The sequence below is a fragment of the Artibeus jamaicensis genome, unplaced genomic scaffold, assembly GCF_021234435.1.
Source record: "Artibeus jamaicensis isolate MK-2021 breed Jamaican fruit bat unplaced genomic scaffold, CSHL_Jam_final contig_456, whole genome shotgun sequence".
Taxonomy (NCBI): Eukaryota; Metazoa; Chordata; class Mammalia; order Chiroptera; family Phyllostomidae; genus Artibeus; species Artibeus jamaicensis.
The window spans coordinates 3295415-3317071 of record NW_026521839.1 but is presented as its reverse complement, the minus strand read 5'-3'; the positions used below and the strand labels follow the sequence as shown (position 1 = coordinate 3317071).

The 21657-nt window shown below is 42.5% G+C and overlaps 1 protein-coding gene across 7 annotated transcripts in view; it reads left to right on the top strand.

Annotated features, from left to right (window-relative positions):
• ARHGAP26 (Rho GTPase activating protein 26) overlaps positions 1-21657 on the top strand; it is a 416835-nt gene that overhangs the window by 218112 nt on the left and 177066 nt on the right. For all 7 annotated transcript variants that reach the window (XM_053666461.1, XM_037141721.2, XM_053666462.1 and 4 more), the window contains exon 13: positions 17955-18020. In XM_053666461.1, coding sequence (XP_053522436.1) covers positions 17955-18020 — 66 coding nt within the window. The remainder of the gene's footprint in view (positions 1-17954; positions 18021-21657) is intronic.

Sequence of the window (21657 nt, the reverse complement as noted above, 5' to 3'; positions counted from 1 at the left end):
TCCCTACACCTACCCCTCCCACCAGCATTCCCCCACTGTAGTTCATGTCCATGGGTCATACATATAAGGTCATTAATTTATGTTTTATATATTTTATTGATTATGCTATTACAGTGGTCCCATTTCCGCCCCCTTTCCTCCACTCTGCACACCCCCTCCCACCCTCATTCCCCCACTTTAGTTCATGTCCATGTGTCATACTTATAAGTTCTTTGGCTTCTATATTTCTGATACTATTCTTACCCTCCCCCTGTCTATTTTCTACCTTCTATTTATGCTATTTATTCTCTGTACCTTTTCCCCCTCTCTCCTCCCCCCACTCCCCTGTTGCTAACCCTCTGTGTGATCTCCATTTCTGTGGTTCTGTTCCTGTTCTAGTTGTTTACTTAGTTTGTTTTATTTTTTAGGTGTGGTTTATAAAAATTGTGAGTTTGCTGTTATTTTACTATACATGTTTTTTATCTTCTTTTTCTTAGATAAATCCCTTTAACATTTCATATAATAAGGGCTTGGTGATGATGAACTCCTTGAACTTCACCTTATCTGGATCAAGCACTTTATCTGCCCTTCCATTCTAAATGAAAGCTTTGCTGGATAGAGCAATCTTAGATGTAGGTTCTTGCCTTTGGTGACTTGGAATACTTCTTTCCATCCCCTTCTTGCCTGTAAGGTCTCTTTTGAGAAATCCTCTGAAAGTCTGATGGGAACTCCTTTGTAGGTAACTATCTCCTTTTCTCTTGCTGCTTCTAGAATTCTCTCCTTCATTTTAATCTTGGCTAATGTAATTCTGATGTGCCTTGGTGTGTTCCTCCTTGGGTCCACCTTCTTTGGGACTCTCTGAGCTTCTTGGACTTCCTGGAAGTCTATTTCCTTTGCCAGATTGGGGAAGTTCTCCTTTATTACTTGTTCCAATTAAGTTTTCCACTTGTTGCTCTTCCTTGTTCTCCTTCTGGCACCCCTGTAATTCAGATGTTGGAAGATTTAAAGGTGTTTTGGAGGTTCCTAAAGCCTCTCCTCATTTTTTTAAAATTATTTTTCTTTATTCTGTTCTGGTTGAATGTTTATTTCTTTCTTCTGATTTGAGTCCCAGTTTCTCTCCTGTAACTGTTGGTTCCCTGTACATTTTCCTTTATTTCACTTATCATAGCCTTCACTTCTTCCTCTATTTGCTATCATACTCAACCATTTGTGTGAGCATCCTGATTACCAGTTTTTTGAACTGTGCATCTGATAGGTGTGCTATCTCTTCATTGCTCAGTTTTATTTTTGGAACTTTGCTCTGTTCTTTCATTTGGATCATACCTTTTTTTTTTTGTCTTGGCCCTCCTGTTATGTAGTAAGGGGAGGAGCCTTAGATATTCGTCAGGGCAGGGCAGGGCAAGCCACGGCACAGCAAACCACGTTGCTTCGTTGTCACACCATATGTGGGGAAGGGGTCCAGGTGGGAACAATAGCACTTGCTCCACTCTCTGCCAGTTTCCAGTCACTTCCGCCGATATCTACAAGCAAACTCGGCCTTTCTGGTGCTGGTTCCTGTGTGGGTGGTTCGTGCGTGTTCTAGGACCCTGTGGGTCTCTCCAAGGAACTCCCCTGTGAGGCTGGGAGTTTCACCTGCCGCCTCAACCCTCACAGGTTTTTTCAGTCAGAGGTTTTGAGGCTTTATTTCACCGCACTGGAACCCTGGGTTGTGTGGTCTGTCTTGCTCCCCAGTTGTTCCTCCCGGTCTCTCTGCATGCAAATGTGGGACTGCCCACTCCGCCAGCCGCGCCTCACCTGCCCCTGTCCTCTGTGCCAGCTGCCTGTCTCCACCTCTTCTGCCGGTCTGAATGAGTGTTTCTTCTTTAACTCCTTGGTTGTTGGACTTCCATACAGTTTGATTTTCTGGCAATTTTGATTATTTTTTTGTTTTTAAATTTGTTATCCTTCTTTTGAATGTGCGAGGAGGCTAAGTATATCTACCTGCACTTCCGTCTTGGCCAGAAGTTCTTTTTGGTCAGTCTTATAAAATGATAGCTCAATGTTATTTTAAATTTCATTTCTCTGATAATTAATGAGTTTGAGCCTCCCTTTATGTGCTTATTTACTGGATTTCCTCTTCTGTTTTTTTGTTTTTGCCTATTTTTATATGGCAGTTGCCATTTTTTTATGTTGACATGTAAAGTTCTTCTGTGTTCTAGATACTAATTCTCTTGTTAGTTGTAGACATTTTAAATATTCCTTCCCATTTTCTCATCGTTTTATTAATATTATGTATGATACCCTCCTTTAAGTATAAAGCCTTACCTTTTAAATTCAAATTCGTTTTTTCATTCTTTTTTGCATTCTGGTTTATGATTTTCAAGTTGTGTTCTAAAGAAGGTTTTCCTAACCACGTCAGAAGACGTGCACCTACATTTACTTTGATTGGCTTCATGATTTTTTTCACATTTAAGCTTCTAATCTGATATCTAACATTAAATATGATGTTTCATAAAGATCCAGTTTTATTTTTATTCATATGAAGAGTCAATTTTCCACACCAACATCTAAACTATCCATTCTCTTCCACTTGACCTCTGGTGCCAGCTTTATTGTACATCAGGTTTGAATATCTGAGCTCTGTCTCTCAGCTCTTTATTGCCTTAGTCTGTTTATTCTTGTGTTCATACATCTCTGGTTTTAATGTGAAGACTTTGAGGCAGGTCTTAATATGTGGTAGGTTAAGTCTCCTGTCTTTACTCTCCTTTTTAAGGGTTGACTCGCTTGCTTGTAGACCTTTATTCTTCTGTATAAATTCTGGCATATGTGTAATAAGTTCCTCAGAAACTTACACATTTTCATTGATGATTGCATTGAATGGTATTGATTAATTTGGGGGAAACTGACACTTTCATAATATTAACTTATCTCCTCTAAGAGCTTCAAATGTCTTTCCGCTTATCTAGACCACCTGTGTCATTTAGTAGAATTTCAGTTCTTTGCCTGGAGGCCTAGTGTATTCTTGGTTTAGTTAATTCCTAACTATTAAATTCAAAAACCACTCTACTATTTTTGTCAGTCTTATGGACCTCTCACCCTGTGGATCCTGTTGCCATCAGGATCCTTCCTGGGTTTGTTCCCAGAGTATCAGGAATATACATCAGTGACCCTGAGTTTTCTCTCCTTGGCCAAATTCTTACCTGGTAGAGAAGGGAAGGGAAAAGATGGGAGTAGGGCGGTAGACAGGAAGGATGGTTTGTTGCTCCCTGGGTTTCTTTACTGAGTGAATGATCTCACAAATGTCAATGTCTAGACAGCTGATACTTGTCGCTGATTTGCACCTTTCTTATTACAAAGAACAGGATCCTGCATTGGGCAAGAACCCCTCTTCCCACCCCACCCTCTGTGGCCCCCTTTGCCATCTCTGTGCATAGTCTACATGTGCTGTTGCTTGCTCACCCTTTGGTTACAGTTATGAGATTTAGTCCCCAAATGCTCTGTGGGAAGTGTTTTATTCTCCTTTGAAATGAGCTCGAGTCAGAAACAGGAAGAGAAGCCAGGAAATGGCCTGTTCTCAGCCGGGCTGTTGTTGTCCTGTAGTCCCACCTGAGAAACAGTTAGAAAGCCAAGCACTTGTCCGAGAGGATACACCAGTCCAGTGCCAGAGTAAGGGAAAGGCAGGCTTTTCTAATGTGAGTTGGTCTGTTCTGGGTTTGAAGTTTTACATCGTAAACATTACTGCTTGTTAGCTCTAAAAAGATTAGCTTGTTTACAGAAATGCTGCTGCCCCATTGTTTCGCCAGCTGTTTGAAGGCTGAAGGCTATATAGGCTGTCAGATCGAGACAGGGGAGGTTTCATCTCCTAATCTTGATTTCATAGGGCCACTTCCCTTAATGTATTAACTCAAATTCATAGGTTAGCGCTGATTGCACCAGATATGCCTTCTCATGCACCTCCAGGACGCAGAGCAACACTGACCATCTGGCTTTTCAGGAGGATTGCAGTCACTGAGTATGCTTCCCACTCTTGTTTTATGTGTTCCTGTTTGCTCCTACATGCAACTTTACTAGGTTTAACTGCAGGTGTCCAGGCTTCTTGTAGCTCTTCACTTGATTAAAACCTTTCAGTGCTCTTGGCCTTGTGGCCCTGGCCCGGGAGACCTGAGTACTGAGGGGTAAAGGTGATTCACAAGTAGAATGTGCATCTCTGCCTTTAAGGAGTGAGTATATAATCTGCTGTTGCAGTTCGGACCACTAGGAGATAATAGACAGTTGTGTGTGGGTGTGTGCAACATTCTGCTGTCTACAGATGTACCCAGTGTGCAGAAAAAGTGCTCAGAGCCAGTTGGTTTGAGAGCATGCTCAGAATGGGCTTCTATCTAGGCTAGGAAGACTTAAAAATGGAAACTTCTCACCTCCCCTTCTCCCAGAAAAAGGAAATATAACACTTCCTCTTTACTTTCAATTCTCAGTTCCTTCATTTTTACCAGTTTGTTTTTAATCTGGTACTTCTATAAGAATCCTTTGTATTGTATGATGCTCAAGAACCCACTGTAGTTTGCCAAGTTGTCACTCATACTGGGACATGGGGGGGAAGAGCAGGGGTTGAAGGAAGAATGTAAAGTTGGAATTAGGATTTAGTCATGTACGGTGTAGACATTGAATCTGTGAACTTCACTACTAAGCAGGTTGAAAATGTGTATTTTTACTTACTATAAGATAATATGAAATAATCAGAATATGAAGGAAATCTAGCAATGATTCTCAAAAATTCAGTGAAAATCATCTATAATACCACCCCAAGAGATAGTCCCTTTTTTATGCTGTCTTATATATATTTTGTCAATGTCAATATGTATTTAGACTTAATTGGCATTATATTGAATATGCTTGTTTCCATTCTGCTTTAAAAAATTTACAGGCATTTTCCCATGCCATGGAAATTGTTTATAAATATCATTTGTAATGGCTTTTTTATTATTCTGTTATTGAATTATATCCATATTTGTTGAACCATTTGCTATCATTGGACTTGAATCTCTTTTCCAGATTTTTGACATTATGAGTAACATCAGCTTGAGCATCCTTGTACTTCAGTCTTTGTGCATATCTCAGACAATTTCCCGTGGGTAGGCTCTGCCATGTGGGTTGGACAGAGCTGTTTCCATGGAGGGCACTGTGCGAGTGCTGTGCATTGGCATGCTGACATACCGGCTGTGGCATCTTCACTCCGAGTTGGACCTCTCTGTGCTTCCATGGGTTTTCTGTAAAAGGGGGATGAGTAATAACACCTACCTCAGAAAGTTGCTGTCGGGATTCAAGTTCAGGATGGTATCTGGTGTGTCAGTTAGTAAGTGCCTAATTCCTGTTGGTTCCTTTCCCTCTCGTTATGTGGCCATGCCAATTACTCCCTCACCGGAGAAGGAAAAGCTCACTGGACTGGCAGAACTGCTCCAGAGGGGAGCAGGGCTGACAACCAAGGGTAGCCACCAAACTCCTGCTGTTTTCAGGCTTGGTGCCTTATGAGAGAGTGTTAGTTCATTTAATCCTCAGGAGTTCATTTCCCAAACTGGGGTATACCCACTACTGGTGGTACCCCAGATTATCTTAGGTGTACCAGACAAACACTTTAAAGTACAAATTAGACTTGGGGTGTGGGCACAAGTACACATAAACCCCTGTTTTTCTAAATTATTGTTTAGGACAGGGGTTGGTGTTTCCAATTAAGGGCCGAAGAGTAAATATTTTTGGTCTTGCAGTGCTTTTGAACTCCACTGTTGTAGTGTGAAAGCAGCCATAGACTATAAGGAAACAAATGTGCATGGTGGTTATTAATAAAACTTTATTTACAAACCAGGCAGTGGTGAATTTGGCCAATGGACTATAGTGTGTTAACCCTTAGCTTAATACAAGGATGTTTTTGAACATTAGTCTAAGATGGCAGGAAGTTATGGCAGAAAGCGTCAGGGTGGTATGTGAGTGGTTGCTACTTGCAGAAATTTCTTTCACAACTGAGTTTACAACTGAGCAGACAGGCTTAAAGAGGTTCAGGTAGCACAGTCGAGAAGTCGTGGGGCCGATGTTCCAATCAGAGTCTGCCTGATGGCCAAAGTCACTCCCCTCCTTCTTCCCCTTCTTAATATGCATGAAATCTTTGCTCCATTCTGCTGTCCTGTCATAATGTGGCCAACCCACTGGTGCTGGAAGGAGTTTCATCATTGGCCTCCAACACCTAACCCACCCAGCTCTTTGCTGTTGAGAGGCCATTCCACATTCCAGCTAGTGAGCCTTGTCATTTGAACATCAGTGGCTCCTCACACACACGTGTGACCCCGAGACAGCCAGAGTCACGTATTTCAGTGACTTTCAAGCATCCCAGGTGCAGAACCATAACATGGCCTATGGCCCTCCTACAGGCATTCGACAGCACAACCCAAGCTGCTTTATATGTTGTTTCTGTTGTATGTGCTTGTCACTCTTTTGACCATCATTCAGATCAGACTCCCAGACGGTGTTTTCACAAGGTTTTTCTGGTTCCATCAGGAGGAGTATGAGGTAGAAGACCAAGATGGGACACAGGGAGGGTGTCATCACCTTTGCTGTATGTGCTGGTTTGCCCTGCCTCTGATTGTACATTCTCTTCATCTCTGTGCTTCAGCTTCCCTTGATCTGCAAAACAAAAAAAGAGATTTCGTCTTGAAGATTGAAGAAAGGCTTGATGAAATTGTATGGGACACTGTTTTTTTAAAGGCTCTAAAGCCTTCAGCCATTACTGGAAATCCAACAGCCACATGAAAGCAGCAGAGAACAGGAAAAAAAGGATTTTCTTTTTCCATTTTCTCCCAGTCACCTTCAGCCTTTTGCTGTTAGAACACCCACAGTTGAGAGGCAGGAGAAGGCAGCCACTGGTAACCAGGATCCCTGTGGGATCAGAGCCATCCCATGGCTGCCAGGTCTCCACTGGTCGGTGGCTTATAAATAGAACATTTCCCCTTTTAAACCTGAGAAGGATGGATGGCATTAATGGGCATGGCGACTTGGCCTCCTGTGCACTGGCCCACGAGGCAGTCAGCTGAGTGCACCTTGCCCTCCAGCTTTCCGTCCATGCCTGCCAGGCCTGGGCTGATAGAAGACGGGTGCTGGCTCCCTCCCTTGCCTGCATTCCCTCCCAGGTGCCCCTGCTCCCTGCTTGGCCATTTTTCTTTCTCCTCCTGCCCATGCCATGGCAGGTTTCTGCAGCCACCGCTTTCATCGCCTGAACCATTGTCAGGTGAAGTAGCATCACACTAGCTCACCAAGTGCTGACTTTGTGCACCTTGCTTTTCATTGTGACTTGTGTGTGCATCCCGGTTTCTGTGGCTCACATCAAACTCAAATTATATTTAGTTGAACAGTAATACCCAACTTGAGAATTAGCCCTGACTGAGGGGTTGGGGCTAATGAGAGAGGAAGGAAAAGGAACAGCTTGTTTTCTCAGAGATTTTATTGTTGGGGTTTCCAGTCATCTCGTTTGATGAGATCCCACGCCCCAGTGATATGACCGGCAGTGCTGTTCTTTGGACCCACTTGGGCAATCAGAAGCCTTTCTGCTTGTCCTCAATAATGACACTTAACAAATCCACCCTCTCTCGGCCAACTTCAGACTGATGTGCAACTTTGCTGTGGCGTAATATTCACCTTTTTCTTGGGGGTGTGGTTTTTGAACTGACAGCAGGCTGTGGCCTGGCAGGTGTGAGCCATCCCTCGGCCACCCCAGTTTGGGCCAAGCAACAGTGAGCAGGTCCCTGGCTGCATCATTAACTCCTAAAGCTCAGGGCAAAGGGTTGTTGAGGCAAATACTGAAAGATTTCCCCCACTGCCACCAAGTACAGGTTCTCAATTAATGTTTATTGAGCACAGACTATGTACTGGGTGTTTGATATATATTATGTCATTTGATTCTTGAAGAACCCTATTAAGTAGATAGTATTATTGACCCATTTGCAGATAAGAAAAATGAGACCTCATTTTGAGTTCAAACTTGGGGTTACTTAGTATCATTCCTTCCCACCCTGATCAGAGTGTTCAGAGAATGCTACTCACATTCAGCATGCAAGATTCAGCAGAGGCGGTCGTACTATTACCCTCAGTGGGGAGAGTGTTTAGTAGTGGTTGGGAGCTTGGGCTCTGGAGCGTTATTACAAACAAGGGGTGAAATGCCAGGCTCACGTTTTACTGAGTGTGTGATCTTGGGAAATTGAGTTCACCGGGCCTTAGTTTGTTTTAATCTGTAAGATGAGAATAGCTTTAGTATCTACATGGCTGGTTTGTTGGGAGGATTAAATGGAATTAGGGTGGAAATCCTTAGTTCAGTGGTGTCTGGTATTCTGGATGATCATTAAATATTGCCCTCTGCTGTTATTATTATCAATAACATTTTTCAAAACCAGAGTGTATTTATAGAAAATCATGACATGAGACAGTCTCTCCAGAGATCCTTGGAGCACCTTCACAGACATTGCCTCATGTGGTTTTCATGAGGCCTGGTTTACAGATGTGAGGAGAAGGAGCAGAGAGTTGAAGTGCGCCCGTCTCACATGATCCCTTAATGGTGACTCCAGGGGCAAATGGTAGGCCTCTGATTCTGGGTGTTCTCTCTTCCCCTGCCCTTTGCTGTCAGAGTTTGTTATGACAGACTATCTAAACCAGTCCTAGGGCAGATCAAGGTGACAGAACAAGTAGGTAAAGGCAAGAAAGAGATCTAGATGGGCAGAGGCAGTTGGTTCTGGGCTTGAGACACTTCCATTTTCAGAAGGCTGGAGAAGTTTTCTCTTGGTTGAAGAATCAGTACACAACCACCCAGGCCTCCAGGCAGAAAGGAATTGAGGCCACTGGCCTGTAATTCATTCTTGGGATGTCCAGATCCCAGTGTAGGAGACAAATGGTCCTGATTAAGCTTGGCGTTGCTGCGCTGTGCATTAAGCACTACTCTTTCATGACTGCCCTGATTTGAAATTTTAAGGTGGACTGGGGGACTGCAGATGTGAAAAGCCACAAGGACACAGTCCTCTACAAGCTGATCTGTAGCCCTCAGCCTGCAAGAACCCAGTCACTGCCACTCTGGCTGCCTGTGTCGTGCCAAGAATTGGATCACTTTACAGCTGTCTTAGAGCCTCCCTTGACTCAGGCTGAGAGCTGGTAGGTTTATTCCAGGCTAAGCAGGGAGTTCATCTGTTTTCCTGCTACCTATTTTGCTTTCTTTACTCTGTGTCCCTCTTAGGTTTTTTTTTCTCTCTGCATGTGTCCATGGAAAAAGAAGATGGGCATCTGTGTATATAGTAGTAGGCTAGGGAAGAAAATTCTGATTGCAGTATTCATGCTTAGAGGTCCAGGAATTAATGAAATCCCTGTCAGTCCTGTTTGTCTTGGGCTTCTCATCGTAGGGCCCCTGCACTGTGTTCAGCCAGTGGCTCACCAGTCGAGGCTCGCGGAGTGTGGGGACTTTACCTATTGGTTTCTTGTGTCTCAGCTGGTTAAAGTGTAGATTGTATTTGTTCCTTTATTCAGGAAATATTTATTGAAGCTACAATAATGCAGCTTCAGCAAACAAGGCAGATACAGTCTCTGCTGTCATGGAGGTATACATTTGAGAGAAACTGATGAGAAGCACTATGCAGGTAGACAAAGGCTATGCTTTCAGGCAGAGAGAAGTGCAACAAAGAATTAGGAGCAAAGGGAGAGAGAGTGACAAACAAGGGGAAGCTGAAGTAGAGAAGGCCTATCTAGAGAGGTGACATTTGAGACAAACCTGAGCAAAGAGAGGTGGAAGTAGGCATGTGAGGAGCTGGCAGATGAGCATTGCTGGTAGAGGGACTAGCACGTGCAAGGCCCCGAGGTGGAGGGAATGAACTAGCTGTGCTCTAGAGATATCAGGAAGGACCATTGTGACTGGACTGGAGGAGGCCAGAGGGACAGCGTTCAGGTAGCCTGGGACTAGACCATGGGAGGCCATGGTCAAGAGGTGAGATTGTGTTCATGAGAAGTCCCTAGAGAGTTGTGATCAGTCAAGTGACATGAGCCATTGTATTTTTTAAATATATTTTATTTATTTATCTTTAGAGGGGAAGGGAAGGAGAAAGAGTGGGAGAGAAACAGCAATGTGTGGTTGCCTCTCATGCGTCTCCTACTGGGGACCTGGCCTGCAACCCAGGCATGTGCCCTTACTGGGAACCGAACTGGCGACCCTTTGCTTCACAGGTCTGTGCTCAATCCACTGAGCTACACCAGCCGGGGCCCATTGTATATTTTTAAAAAATGAACCTGGCTGCTGGTAGAGAGTAAACTGTTGGGGGCAGAATCCTGGTTGTGCTACTTACTGATGCCATCATCTTGCAGAAGTTCCTTAACCTTGGCTGAGCCAAGGTTTCCTGCACACAAAATAAAGAGGAGGCGGTGGAGAGGATGCTTTTAAGTGCTTAGCCCAGAGCAACACAGTCTGCTCAGTGAGTGTTAGCTCCATTATCATCATTGTTGTTACCACTTAACATCACGGGCCTGGCTTTTCTCATTATTAAAACCTAACAGATATATTGGGAAAATCAAATAAACTATAATTCTGTAAATGGTAATGTATTATCCTTCATTATACCCATTAGTGTAGAAACACAGCAAGAAGTTAGTAGTAAGAATGGTAACAATATTTACCCCATGGGATTATTATAAGGACAACATGGACTTGAGTATGGAAAGTATTGCATCATCTGGAAAGTTCAAGTATTGGGAGGCGGTAACATCCTCATATTGGTAATACTGGTAATGGCCATTTATTCAATACCGAATGAGTCACAGTTGCAGTATATTTCATTTGACCCTTACAACACCTACTTGGGTTAATCCTAGGGGAGTCTCAGAGAGGTGTGAAGCATCTTACCTATGATCACACTCAGCCAGAGAGTAGCAAAGACAGAGATAGGATTCTAATCCAGATTTATCTGGCTTTAAAGCCTATCGTTCTCTTTCCAAGGCATGTGATTTCAGTTAATATTAAGGTTAGTACACATTCTCCTATTTATGCATATTGCTCAGAGAGTAGAGTATAAGGCAGAGTAGGCAGGGAAGTCACATGGAGTGCAGGGTCTTGGGGAGCTGTTCTTGGATTAAAAATTGGCTGTAGAGAATCCCCAAAGTAGGTAATTCATACCTGGACAGTTAAGAAACAATCGGCCAGTGTTCCTGGGACCTACTGGGAACTTCTGAGAGCTGAGTACAGTTTCCTCGGGCTGTAGCCAGCCAGTCCTAGCTCCCTGGGGGCTCTCAGAATAAGGAGTGCCCCCCAATGAGTGTGTGAACCAGTTGGTAATCTGTTCTCCAGGTGGCTCGCATATTCATTTCAATGTGGGCCTATTTCTTCATGGGTTTTAATGGGGCTGAAATTGATTCAATTTAGAAGGAGCAGGTAGGTTGGGAAAGAGCAAATCAAGTTGGGAAATTGAGCGAATTCCTGTGGTAAGAACATGCCCATGGAGCTGTCTGTAAAATGTCCAATAAAACGGCGGCCTGCTCACAATGACTCTGAACAAACTCTGTGTCCATCCATATCAGAAATGGGGCAGCAACTTCCTCACCTCTCAGATCTCGTGTTTTTATGCAGACATGCAGCACTTCCAGCAAATTCCATTTCTCTCATAAGGTGCTTGAAAGTTTGTTTGTTTGGTTTTTTTTTAACCAAAGGATAATTGAATAAGTTTTCTGGGGGGAAATTTCAGGCTAGGAAAAACCTGTTGAATACCACCAGCTTTAGGAGAGTAGTAGTCCATTCCACTGTGTGTTGAGGTAATTCAGAAGATCAGTACTCTCCTTAGGAAGGGATTTGTCTCCTGGAGGTCTGTTAGAGTTCCCAGGGTGCCTGTGACTTTGGGTGTGTCCCAGAGCATTGTTTTCACAGACCATGCGTCCGTCAGGCCACCTATGGTATGGAGGAGTCCCGTCTGTCCAAAATTGGTGATTTGGTTACTTCTTGCCTAATTTCTTGGTTCTGACTACTGAGGATTGGGATAGGGCAACAGAGGTCAGTGCTTTTCAGAAAGGGGGCTCCTGGACCCGAAGAGGGAGACCTGTTGGGCAGCACTAAGGTGTGGGGGAGAATGCCCTTGTTTTCCAGGGCCTTCCTCAACCGTCAGGCCGTTTGGACTGCTTCTAGATGGCCCAGTTTCTGTGATGTGCAGGAGCCTGCCCCATATCCTCCGTAGCCAGCCCGTGGTTCACACCACCATGTGCAGCTCGGTGATGAGAATGTCTCGGTGAACAAGTAGAGGATTTCTGAAAGTGTCCAGGAAAACCTGGACTCAGGTTTGTCTCCTCTGCTTCATGTCTTGGCTTACACTACTTTTGTTTTTCCTCTCTCTTGAACTCATTCTTGGGCCTGCACTTCTAGGGGATAGTACCTCTTTGTGTTGATACAGGAAGGAAGGAAGTGGTTAGATCAGGCCATTTATTTTTTTTATTTACCCATTGTTCCCTCACAAAAGATGAAAAAGCTGAGGGTCAGAAGCTTAAATAACTCACCTACTCTCCTAGGGTTTTTGTATCAGTTGGAATTGAAAGATCATTTTGGCTACACCACACTACTCCTCAGCAACTTTCCCCACTATTCAGTCACCAGTGTGCCTATCCATGCATCCAGAATCAGAAATGCATGCTTCTACTTCCTGTCTAACAATGTATAAACAGTGAAAGACAGAGATATAGTACTGAATAAAACAAGTGAAGAGTGCTAGCCAGCTAGCTCATTTGGTTAGAGTGTCATCCTGATACACCAAGGTTGAGGATTCAATCCCTGGTCAAGGCACATAGAAGAATCAACCAATGAATGCATAAATAAGTGGAATAGCAAATTTATGTGTCTCTTTGTTATCAATAAATTAAAAAATAAATAAAAATTTTAAAACATTGTAGATGTACATGGATGGACCATTGCCTTCACGGATGTGTGTCTGGTTTGGTAGACAGATCTTTTTTGCAGGATTATACAAATAAATGTAAGCTTGCACTTGTGCTGCTTGATTTGATGGGTAGGTTGATGATGCTGGTCGGGGCACATACCTAGGTTGCCAGTTCATTCCCCATGTGTGCCCTTGAAGGCAACGAATTGATGCTTCTCCCTGACGTCAGTGTTTCTCTCTTTCCCTTCCTCTATTTTTCTATGAGCAATGAAAAAAGTGTTCTCAGATGAACATTTAAAACAAAAACCATTTTTGTCTGCCTGGCCCACCAACCTCCTTCTTTTAGACATGAAAAGAATTTGATCAAATCTTGTAGTAAGTATGTTCCCTAAAGAGCAAAACTGTCTGTTTCTGGATTTCCCCTGCCTCCCTGGTCTCAGAGTTCTTACCCCAGGCATGACAGCACAGACCCCAGTGGTCTTCCAGGCATTGTCCTCCCACTGCTGCCCTGAGACTCTCCAAGCTGACCGAGCGTCAGTCCACCTCTCCATTGTTGTCATGTTCTCCACAGCACTTTGGAAAACAGGTTTGTGTGACCTGGGCCGTTTCTCTAAAAGGCAACAAAAAAAAACAAGGCTTCAGAAGTTGAAATGAAAGATAGGAGGATGATACATTTCCAACTTGGCGGGTCAGCCTGGGTATTTGGTGCACTCTCTCTGAGTATTCATTATTTGGCAGCTGTTTTGGCTGCACTGTGCGTAAATCTGGGCAGGCTGAACCTGGGGCCGAGGGAGGAAGATAAGCCTTAGTTGCAAGACAGTGGATGTTGCCCATAGGAGCCATAGTTCCTGCAAGGAGTCATTGAAAGTCAAATTAAGGGAAAAATGCAAACCTAGTAGATATTTAATGAGAGATTATTTCTAGAGATTATAAGGATACAGAAATTGCAAATAAATCCCTGACCTTTTCTGAGCCTTGGCTCAGTGCAAGAGCTGAATCACCTGCTTGAGGGGATTAAGGAGAGCCGATTCCATCTGTCCGGCTGCACAGACTTTTTGTGTCATTAGTGAAATGCTCCGTGGTGATGGTGTTCTAAACCTTTTAGTGGAAACTCGATTTTCAGAGTAGGAGATCTCAATTAATTCAAGATTAGGAACCTGCTAGGCACAGATCAGGACTAATGACCTGCTATGTATGCACTGTGGTCCCTATCACATTAGTGGTACTCAGTACACGTTAAATAATAAAGCAGTTGTTAATCATCTGTAACCTAATCATGACGTCAGCAGGAAATTCGGGTTGACGAGAGTAGAAGTCAAACCTGCATGTGTGTGAGTGCAACAGGTGCAGAGATGGAGAGAGACTGAGATGCAGGGAGACGTGGGGCTGCAGGTAGTGACATAACCTACACCAGTTCTGGTTTCGAGATTCAGAGCAGTGATACTGAAGCTGCACTTCATGAGTTTCTTGCTGGGCAAAGTGGTTTGATATAAATTTCATTTCTTAACACAGTTTTTAACTGTGATAATTATCATCACTATGAAACTTGGACACATTAAAGGGCAGTAAAGAGTTATCTTGAGCTTTTAACGTTTGGCTTTGCAATATTTAAGCATTGTATACATTTGAACTAATATATGCTAATAAATACTATGTTACATGTGTAATGTGTAAGGCCTTTATGTGTAACATCTGTGTAAGATTTATTTGAAGAAAAGGGGTTTGCTGGTTTAGAACAAATTAGAGAACTTTTAATGTTGGGAAACTCCAAGGATGAACATTTACTCGAATTTTTGGAGGGGTTTTGCTTTGCCATGTTCCAAAAGAAGTAATTGTTGTTAATGTAGGTTAGTGGAAATTAATTTTTTTCTGGATGTACTTGGAAGGTGCTGTTGTATTCTTTTCCATTACCTGTTACTTACCTAGGAAGGGCTCTCGCTTCCCACAGCTCCACATGAAAAGGTTCAAGGACTGACTTGCCTCTGTAAGGTTGGTCTAGCTCTGTCCATATTTCTTCAGCTACTCGTGCTGATGGCTTTATGAGCATGTACCTTGCAGGTGGGCTCATTGCTGTCAGCTCCAGGCTATTTCCAAATTTCCAACTTTAATCAGTATTCATTGGGTAAGGAAACAAAATAATTTTTGGTCTGGACAGAAAAGTTCATTGATTCCCTGTTTACAAACCTACTCTCAAAACATCCCACTTTGGAACCCACCTCAGCAGCTCCCCAGAGCACTGTGCAGAATGGCAGTTCTTTCCCATACTTCTTTCACTGTCATCCCTATGCAAGAACCTCTAAAGAACCTCTCCAAAGAAGAACTAAAAGGCTTCAATTGACTTGAGTCACTTACGAACATTTTGAAAACCTCCTTAAGTTTTAAATGTAATTTCCCTCTGACAAATACATTCTGGTAGGCTCTATTCTAACTACTGTATAAAGGAGTGAAAACCCTCCCCTGCACGCGAAAAGATGCCCAAGGTACTTAGTCATGAGGGAAATGCAAATCAAAACCACAGTGAGATACCATTTCACACCCACTAGGATGGCTATAATAAAAAAGACACAACAAATGTTGGCAAGGATGTGGAAAAATTGGAACCCTCATCCATCGCTGGTGGGAATGTAAAGTGGTGTAGCACTTCAGAAAACAGTTCGGCAGTTTCTCAAAAAAAATGTTAAGCATAGAATTACCTTGTAACTCGGCAGCCTCACTCCTAGGCATGTACTGAAGAGAAGCAGAAGTGGAAGCATGTAGACAGATGTCCCTAGAGCATTTGTTTACAACAGCCCAAAGTGGAAGCAACAACTGGTGAATGGATAAATTAAATGTGGTATATCCAGACAATAGAATATTATTTCATCGTGAACAGAATGAAGTACTGATGTCACAACAGAGATGAATCTTGAAAACATTATGCTAAATGAAAAAAGCTAGACACAAAAGTCCACATAGAGTATGATTCCAGTTACATAAATTGCAGAGACAGGAAGTAGATTAGTAGTTTCTGGCGTTAGAGGTAAGGGGGGAAATAGGGAGTGACTACTAAGGTGTATGAGGTTTTTGTGGGGGATAATGGGAATGTTATAGAATTACAGTGGTGATTGAGTCTTAACTTTGTTAATATACTAGGAATTAATGAATTGTAAGCTTTAAATGGGTGAACTCTATGATGTATGAATTATATCTCAATAAAATTGTTACTTATAAAAATCTTCCCCTAGATTGTAAGAGGTATTTGGCCTGTGTGTTGTAAATTTTTTTTTAAGTTTGGGAAACGTCTCTGGCATGAGTGAATTGAGTTTCATTTGGAAGAACAATTTTGATCTGGCTTACAGCTTCTAGTCAGAAAACTTGATATAACACAATTTGCCAAGTAAATACCTGGTTCATACTAGAAAAAGCAAGGGATTTAGTTAGTAGGCTCTTTACAGTTTTGAGGGAATAAGAGCAATGGTTTTGTATTGCACTTGGTCTCCAGGGAGAAAAACACCATTTTCCTTCTTTTTTGGTACTTTACTTACCATCCTAGAGATCAAGTGTGTTAAGTACCACTAAGCACTAAGTATGCATGTAAGAACAAGAGCTATTTCCCTTTGGGAAGAGAAGATTTTGGAAATTAGCATTCCTTTCTAGTTTGATTTGGGCAATTGTCAGTGATTTTTTAAAGGATTTTTATCTTCATTGGATCTACATTTTCTCAGACATTTAGAATTGGAGAAATATTCCATTTGGATTAAATCCAAGATGAGTTCAAGTTCCGTTCAGTTCTCATACACAGTTATTTCTTGCCCTGGGATGATGACAAAGCACTTCTAAATACTCACCTTCCTATTTTCTACCATTTCGTTCTCTACTTTGAACATTCGTTTGTACGATGTTTGGTCCTGATGCCCTAAGTGGTCAAAGTTGAACCCATTCTTAAAGATTAGTTGGGAAACCAGAGTTGGATATGAGTTCTGGTGGATTCTCAGCTTTGTTGCCAGGATGGAAATGAGTTATGATGTGCTGTGGAAAAAGTTGCTGTTGTGGAGCATGTATTTTCTGAGTGACACAGTGGGTTGTAGAGCAGGTGGAATACTGTACCTACCTGCCGATTCACCACAAGAGGGTGACTCTACTTAGGTCTTCTTCTTCAAGTAGCTTTTCTGTTCTTGGCTATTTTGATTTCCCTCTGGGTCTTTTTTTCCCCTAGTAACCCAAACAGAATTTTACTTCTCTCTTTAATTCATGGTCACATTTAAGGAAGTTAGGTCACACGGAGAAAAAAAATGGGACAATTGTAATAGCCTAATCAATAAAATATATTAAAAATAAGGCAGTTAGATCACACATGTTCTGGGGTGAATCTCCCACTTATTAGACCTGCATCTTTGGTTAAGATCTAGCTTTGCCAGATTTCAGCTTCTTCTTCTGTAATATGGAGTTAATCATGGTATCAGCCTATAGGACTTTCTAGGGAAAAAATGAGATAATCTGTGTCAAGCAGTTGTCCGACATTTATTGAGCATTTAATTTATGCCTTTTAAAAATTGGTTCTAGAGAGAAAAGGGAAGAGAGAGAGAAACATTGATTTGTTGTTCCACTTATTTATGCATCTACTGTTTGTTTCTTGTATGTGTCCTGACCAGGATCAAACCTGCAATCTCAGTATATTGGGATGGTGCTCTAACCAACAGTCTTACCTGGCCACAGTTAATTTATGCTTTTTGAAGTAGACCGACAAGCAGTTAGTACTCCAGCTCCTAACATTAACCAGACAGTTTAAAGGATGTCTAGTTATTCCTTTGGTAAGGTGCTCGTCACTTTATACTGCAGTTTCTTCAGCTGTACATTTAGGATAACCTTGCAGAATTAAATGAGGTGATATACACAAAGCACTTAGAACTGTACCCAGCATGTGGTAAGCTCTCAGTGAATACCAGCTATTTTTTAAAATCATTCCTGTACCGTTAGTGGGAAAAATTAAAAGAATGTGTGGCCATACCATGGGACTGAGTCGTCTTGGACTGGTCATACCTTGTTCCAAGGTTGGTTTGCACTGCCAGCAACTTGACTCTTCTCTTCCTCTTTCAGCGGCCCAGTTGGACATCATCGGCTTCAATATTATCAAGAAATGCATCCATGCTGTGGAAACTAGAGGTAAAGTAGTTAAACAGATGGCATTGTTCTCAGTGAAGGTCACACATCTGGGGAGGCATCAGACCTGCTACCTGCTGTTTTCTAATTTTAAGTGACTCATTTAACTTCCCAAGTATCATTGCCAATGTGTTTTCACGAGCCGTGTTCTGAAGCAGGGCGTCTCAGCTGATTTGGTGTCATCGATCTCTTTGGCTGATCCAAAGAAAGTTTTAAACACATATGTATCTAATATTTGGGATTGAAAGGAAACCAGTTACTAAAGTTCATTATGAACATATTAAGATATAATAATAATATATGTTGTGAGATGGTAAGATGTTTTTCTTTATTAACACTTTACATAATAAATTATGGTGGTGGGTTGATAATTGGCTTAATTTGCAAGTAGTTGTGTTTCAAGATGTTTGCAACAATTGTGATATATTATGATAGTATCTGTGACTTCTAAGTTGCAGGTACTGTTAATCTACTGTGATTTGTTGCTTATATCATAATGGAAGGGAAATGCTTAATTTTCAGTTAGAAGTTAGTGAAAACAAAGATATAATTGTATTCCTAAGTTCATAGACACCCCGGATTTTCTAGTGGACCTTTTAGGGTCCATGGACCTCAGGTTAAGAATCTGCTCTGGGGAGTTTGTTGCTGGAGACCATCCAGGTGTTAAGAATGGGTCAGGCCCCTAGTATTCTATAGTGGCACTGTGGTCAGAGCCTGTCTATTACACTTTGACCTCTGCTGGGTCTGTAGGAGCAGGGCATAGAGATCAGGGGTGTTGTTTCATCCAGGTGGTCTTCACCCCCTCTTCTGAGATTGGCGCAAAGGCGAATCCTCATTTCTGACAGTGTGGAGCTTTAAGTGCACTGGTCTGCTGAGCCTCTTAGAAAACCTGATAATTATCTTTCCACTGGGTTTGATTTGAACCATTTTCAAATATGCGAATCTTATTTATTCTATAGTCTCTTGGCCCATCAGCCCTTTTTACTTGTTTGGAAGAAGTTCTGTCTTTTAAAGCAGGATCCATAACTCTTTCCAGTTGAGAAATATAATTGTCTCTATAAAGGCTATAAGGCATTGAGCAGAGGGGGAGGAAAAAAATTAACTTTGTAAGTCTCTACTTCTCTATAGCTAGTCAAAAATTATTCTGTCCAATGTAGTTATTTTAATGTGTACTTATGTTTTCAAATGTTTGCTTATTTCTACTATACTTTCCTTCAATAGATAATTAAAGCAGTTTGCACAGATAATGTAAAATATAACCAGAGAATATAAAGTAGAAATAGGTGACATTTCTGGGAGTAATGGGTCTTGAGGAAATAAGGACATGGACCAGATTGAGCTGTAAGGCTGTTTACAGAAAAGTATCATTAAGGTGAAAGATCAGAAACTGACCAAACGTCTCAAAATTTGGTTAAATTAACAGAGGTACATTCATGCAACAAAAAAAAATCATGAATCACTAAAAATGCAGTTGAAGTACATTTATTGACCCCCAGGATTTTCATTATATATAGTAAGTTGTGGGGGCAACTTTGCCAGCAAGTTCACCCGTCCGCTATGGATGAAAGTGAACAGTAACCTTTCCTCTTATCTGTAACACTCCTGGGGGCCTTTCCGAAGGGTGCTCCTGGTCCCTCTGGGGATGAAGCACTAATTTCCATCTACTTAGGCGTGCTGTCCGTGGCAATGTGGCTTGTAGCCTCTGGATTGAAGCAGGTCCTGGATCTGTCAGGTCCCTGTTCTGGGAGCCAGATGTGGGGGTAACTTTGCCCGCAAAGTCCCCTTATCCGCCATGGATGAAAGTGAAACTACGAAGATGTGATCTGCTTGGGGAGGAGAGGTGGCCAATCTCTCAGAGGAGAAAGGCCAAGAGCCCCTTCCTCAAGAGCTTTCACTGGGTTGTAATACACAGGAATACAGGTGGTAAGGGTCAAACAGTAGATAACATTTCAAAGAAATCTGAGGGCTTAGTCTGAGTCAGTGTCTGTCAGCAAAGGGCGTTGGCAGAAACTGTGGGAGATATACTCCTTTCCTGCTCGGACCCTTATCATTTGAATGAAAGCACTCTTAGCAAAGCAGGCTTCACAGGACTTTTAGGAATTCTTTCTTATACCCGATCACCCCAGATCCTGCTCTAGCCTGGAAGGGGCTGCACCGTCTCCTCCATCACAGGTTTTTAGGCTTAAGTGCATTAGAGCCAGGAAGCGCTTCTCCCAGAGGACATGGGGACTTGAGCTATGTCAGAATAGCTGGGGGGCGAGGGTCCATCCCTCCCTCTTTGTTGCAGCCCCCCAAGTCCTTCCATGATGGCCTCCCAAGTGATCCTCCCTCTGAGGGGTCTTACCCTTCATGGACTATCCCACCATGCATTGAGGGCAGGGGATGAAGCAGAAGCAGCATTTGCTACTAGAGACAAGCTTTGTCTTCTAAGTGGCTTGCATTCCAGAGGTTGCACACTCAGGCTTATCCATGCTGGGCAGTTACAACTCCTTAAACCAGGCAGAGCGATTCCCAACAGTAAGTGAAAAATGCAGGTTATGAACAGCCAAGTATGAGCCAACCCATCTGGGGGTGATGGGAGAGGGAAGATTCATTCCTGCCCCTGTATCATGGTGTTATCTATTTTCCATAACTACAGTTTCTCAAGTTTTAAAAGTAGATATAACTAAGGTAAGTTTTCAACAGGCATTTTGAAATGCTTTTCATTTTAAAATAAAGAATGAGATATAAGAGCTGCAGGGTTAATGAAAGTAGAGGCATGAAAGTGGAACCAAAGTGAGTTCAAAACGAAACTCCCCTCCTCAGCCTCTATGTTTGCCTGAGGTGGGCCACCTGTCTGTCACTCAGTTTTCAGCAGCCAAAACAAAGAGAGAAGCCTAATCATTTAAAACCCTTCAGAGTCTGTGTGATAAATGCAAACACATACCTCAAGAGGATGACTTTTTCTGATGTCAAGCCAGAAAATATACATGATAAGTAGTGAGGAAGAAGAAGGTCACAGTTGGTTTGGTCCCTTAGCTTCTGCCTGTGAAAATGATGTTTTAACTTCTAAGTAAGTTCATTTAGCACAAAGAGGACATAAGGACAGCATGAGTCATGTATTAATGTAAATACATGAAGGAAGTGGCTGTTTCCCTACCGTAGTTCATATACGTACACATATAACTGTGGTGGCCAGCAGTGACCAGAACCCCATGTTCTCTGGGGCTCGTTAATCATTGTCTGCTTGAAGCTGGGATGTGTCAAGTTCCCAGGAAAGCACAAGGAAGAAGGAAAAAGATAACACTTAAGAAAGGACAAGCCCTTTTAGACACCACTTTACTGAATAAAGGTTTTGTTACCAAGTGACGTGGGGCCCTTCCCATAGTTGTGGACCAGGGTCTCCTAGCCCGTGAGCCATGCAGGATGATGGCCTGCCTCCATAGGTCTGTTTTAGCTGTAGAGCCCCCTCATCGCAGACCACTTGCTTCTATTCGTGAGTTCCGTTTCTACATAGGTCGTAGAGAAGACACTGTAGAGTGAGCCTTTCCCCAAATTTCTCCCAGGAAATTTTGTTTGGCTCCAAAGTAGTGGCTCTGATGGAGTATAACTCACTGTTTTATTTGTTCTGTCCTGTATCATACACTGACCCAGGTGCTGG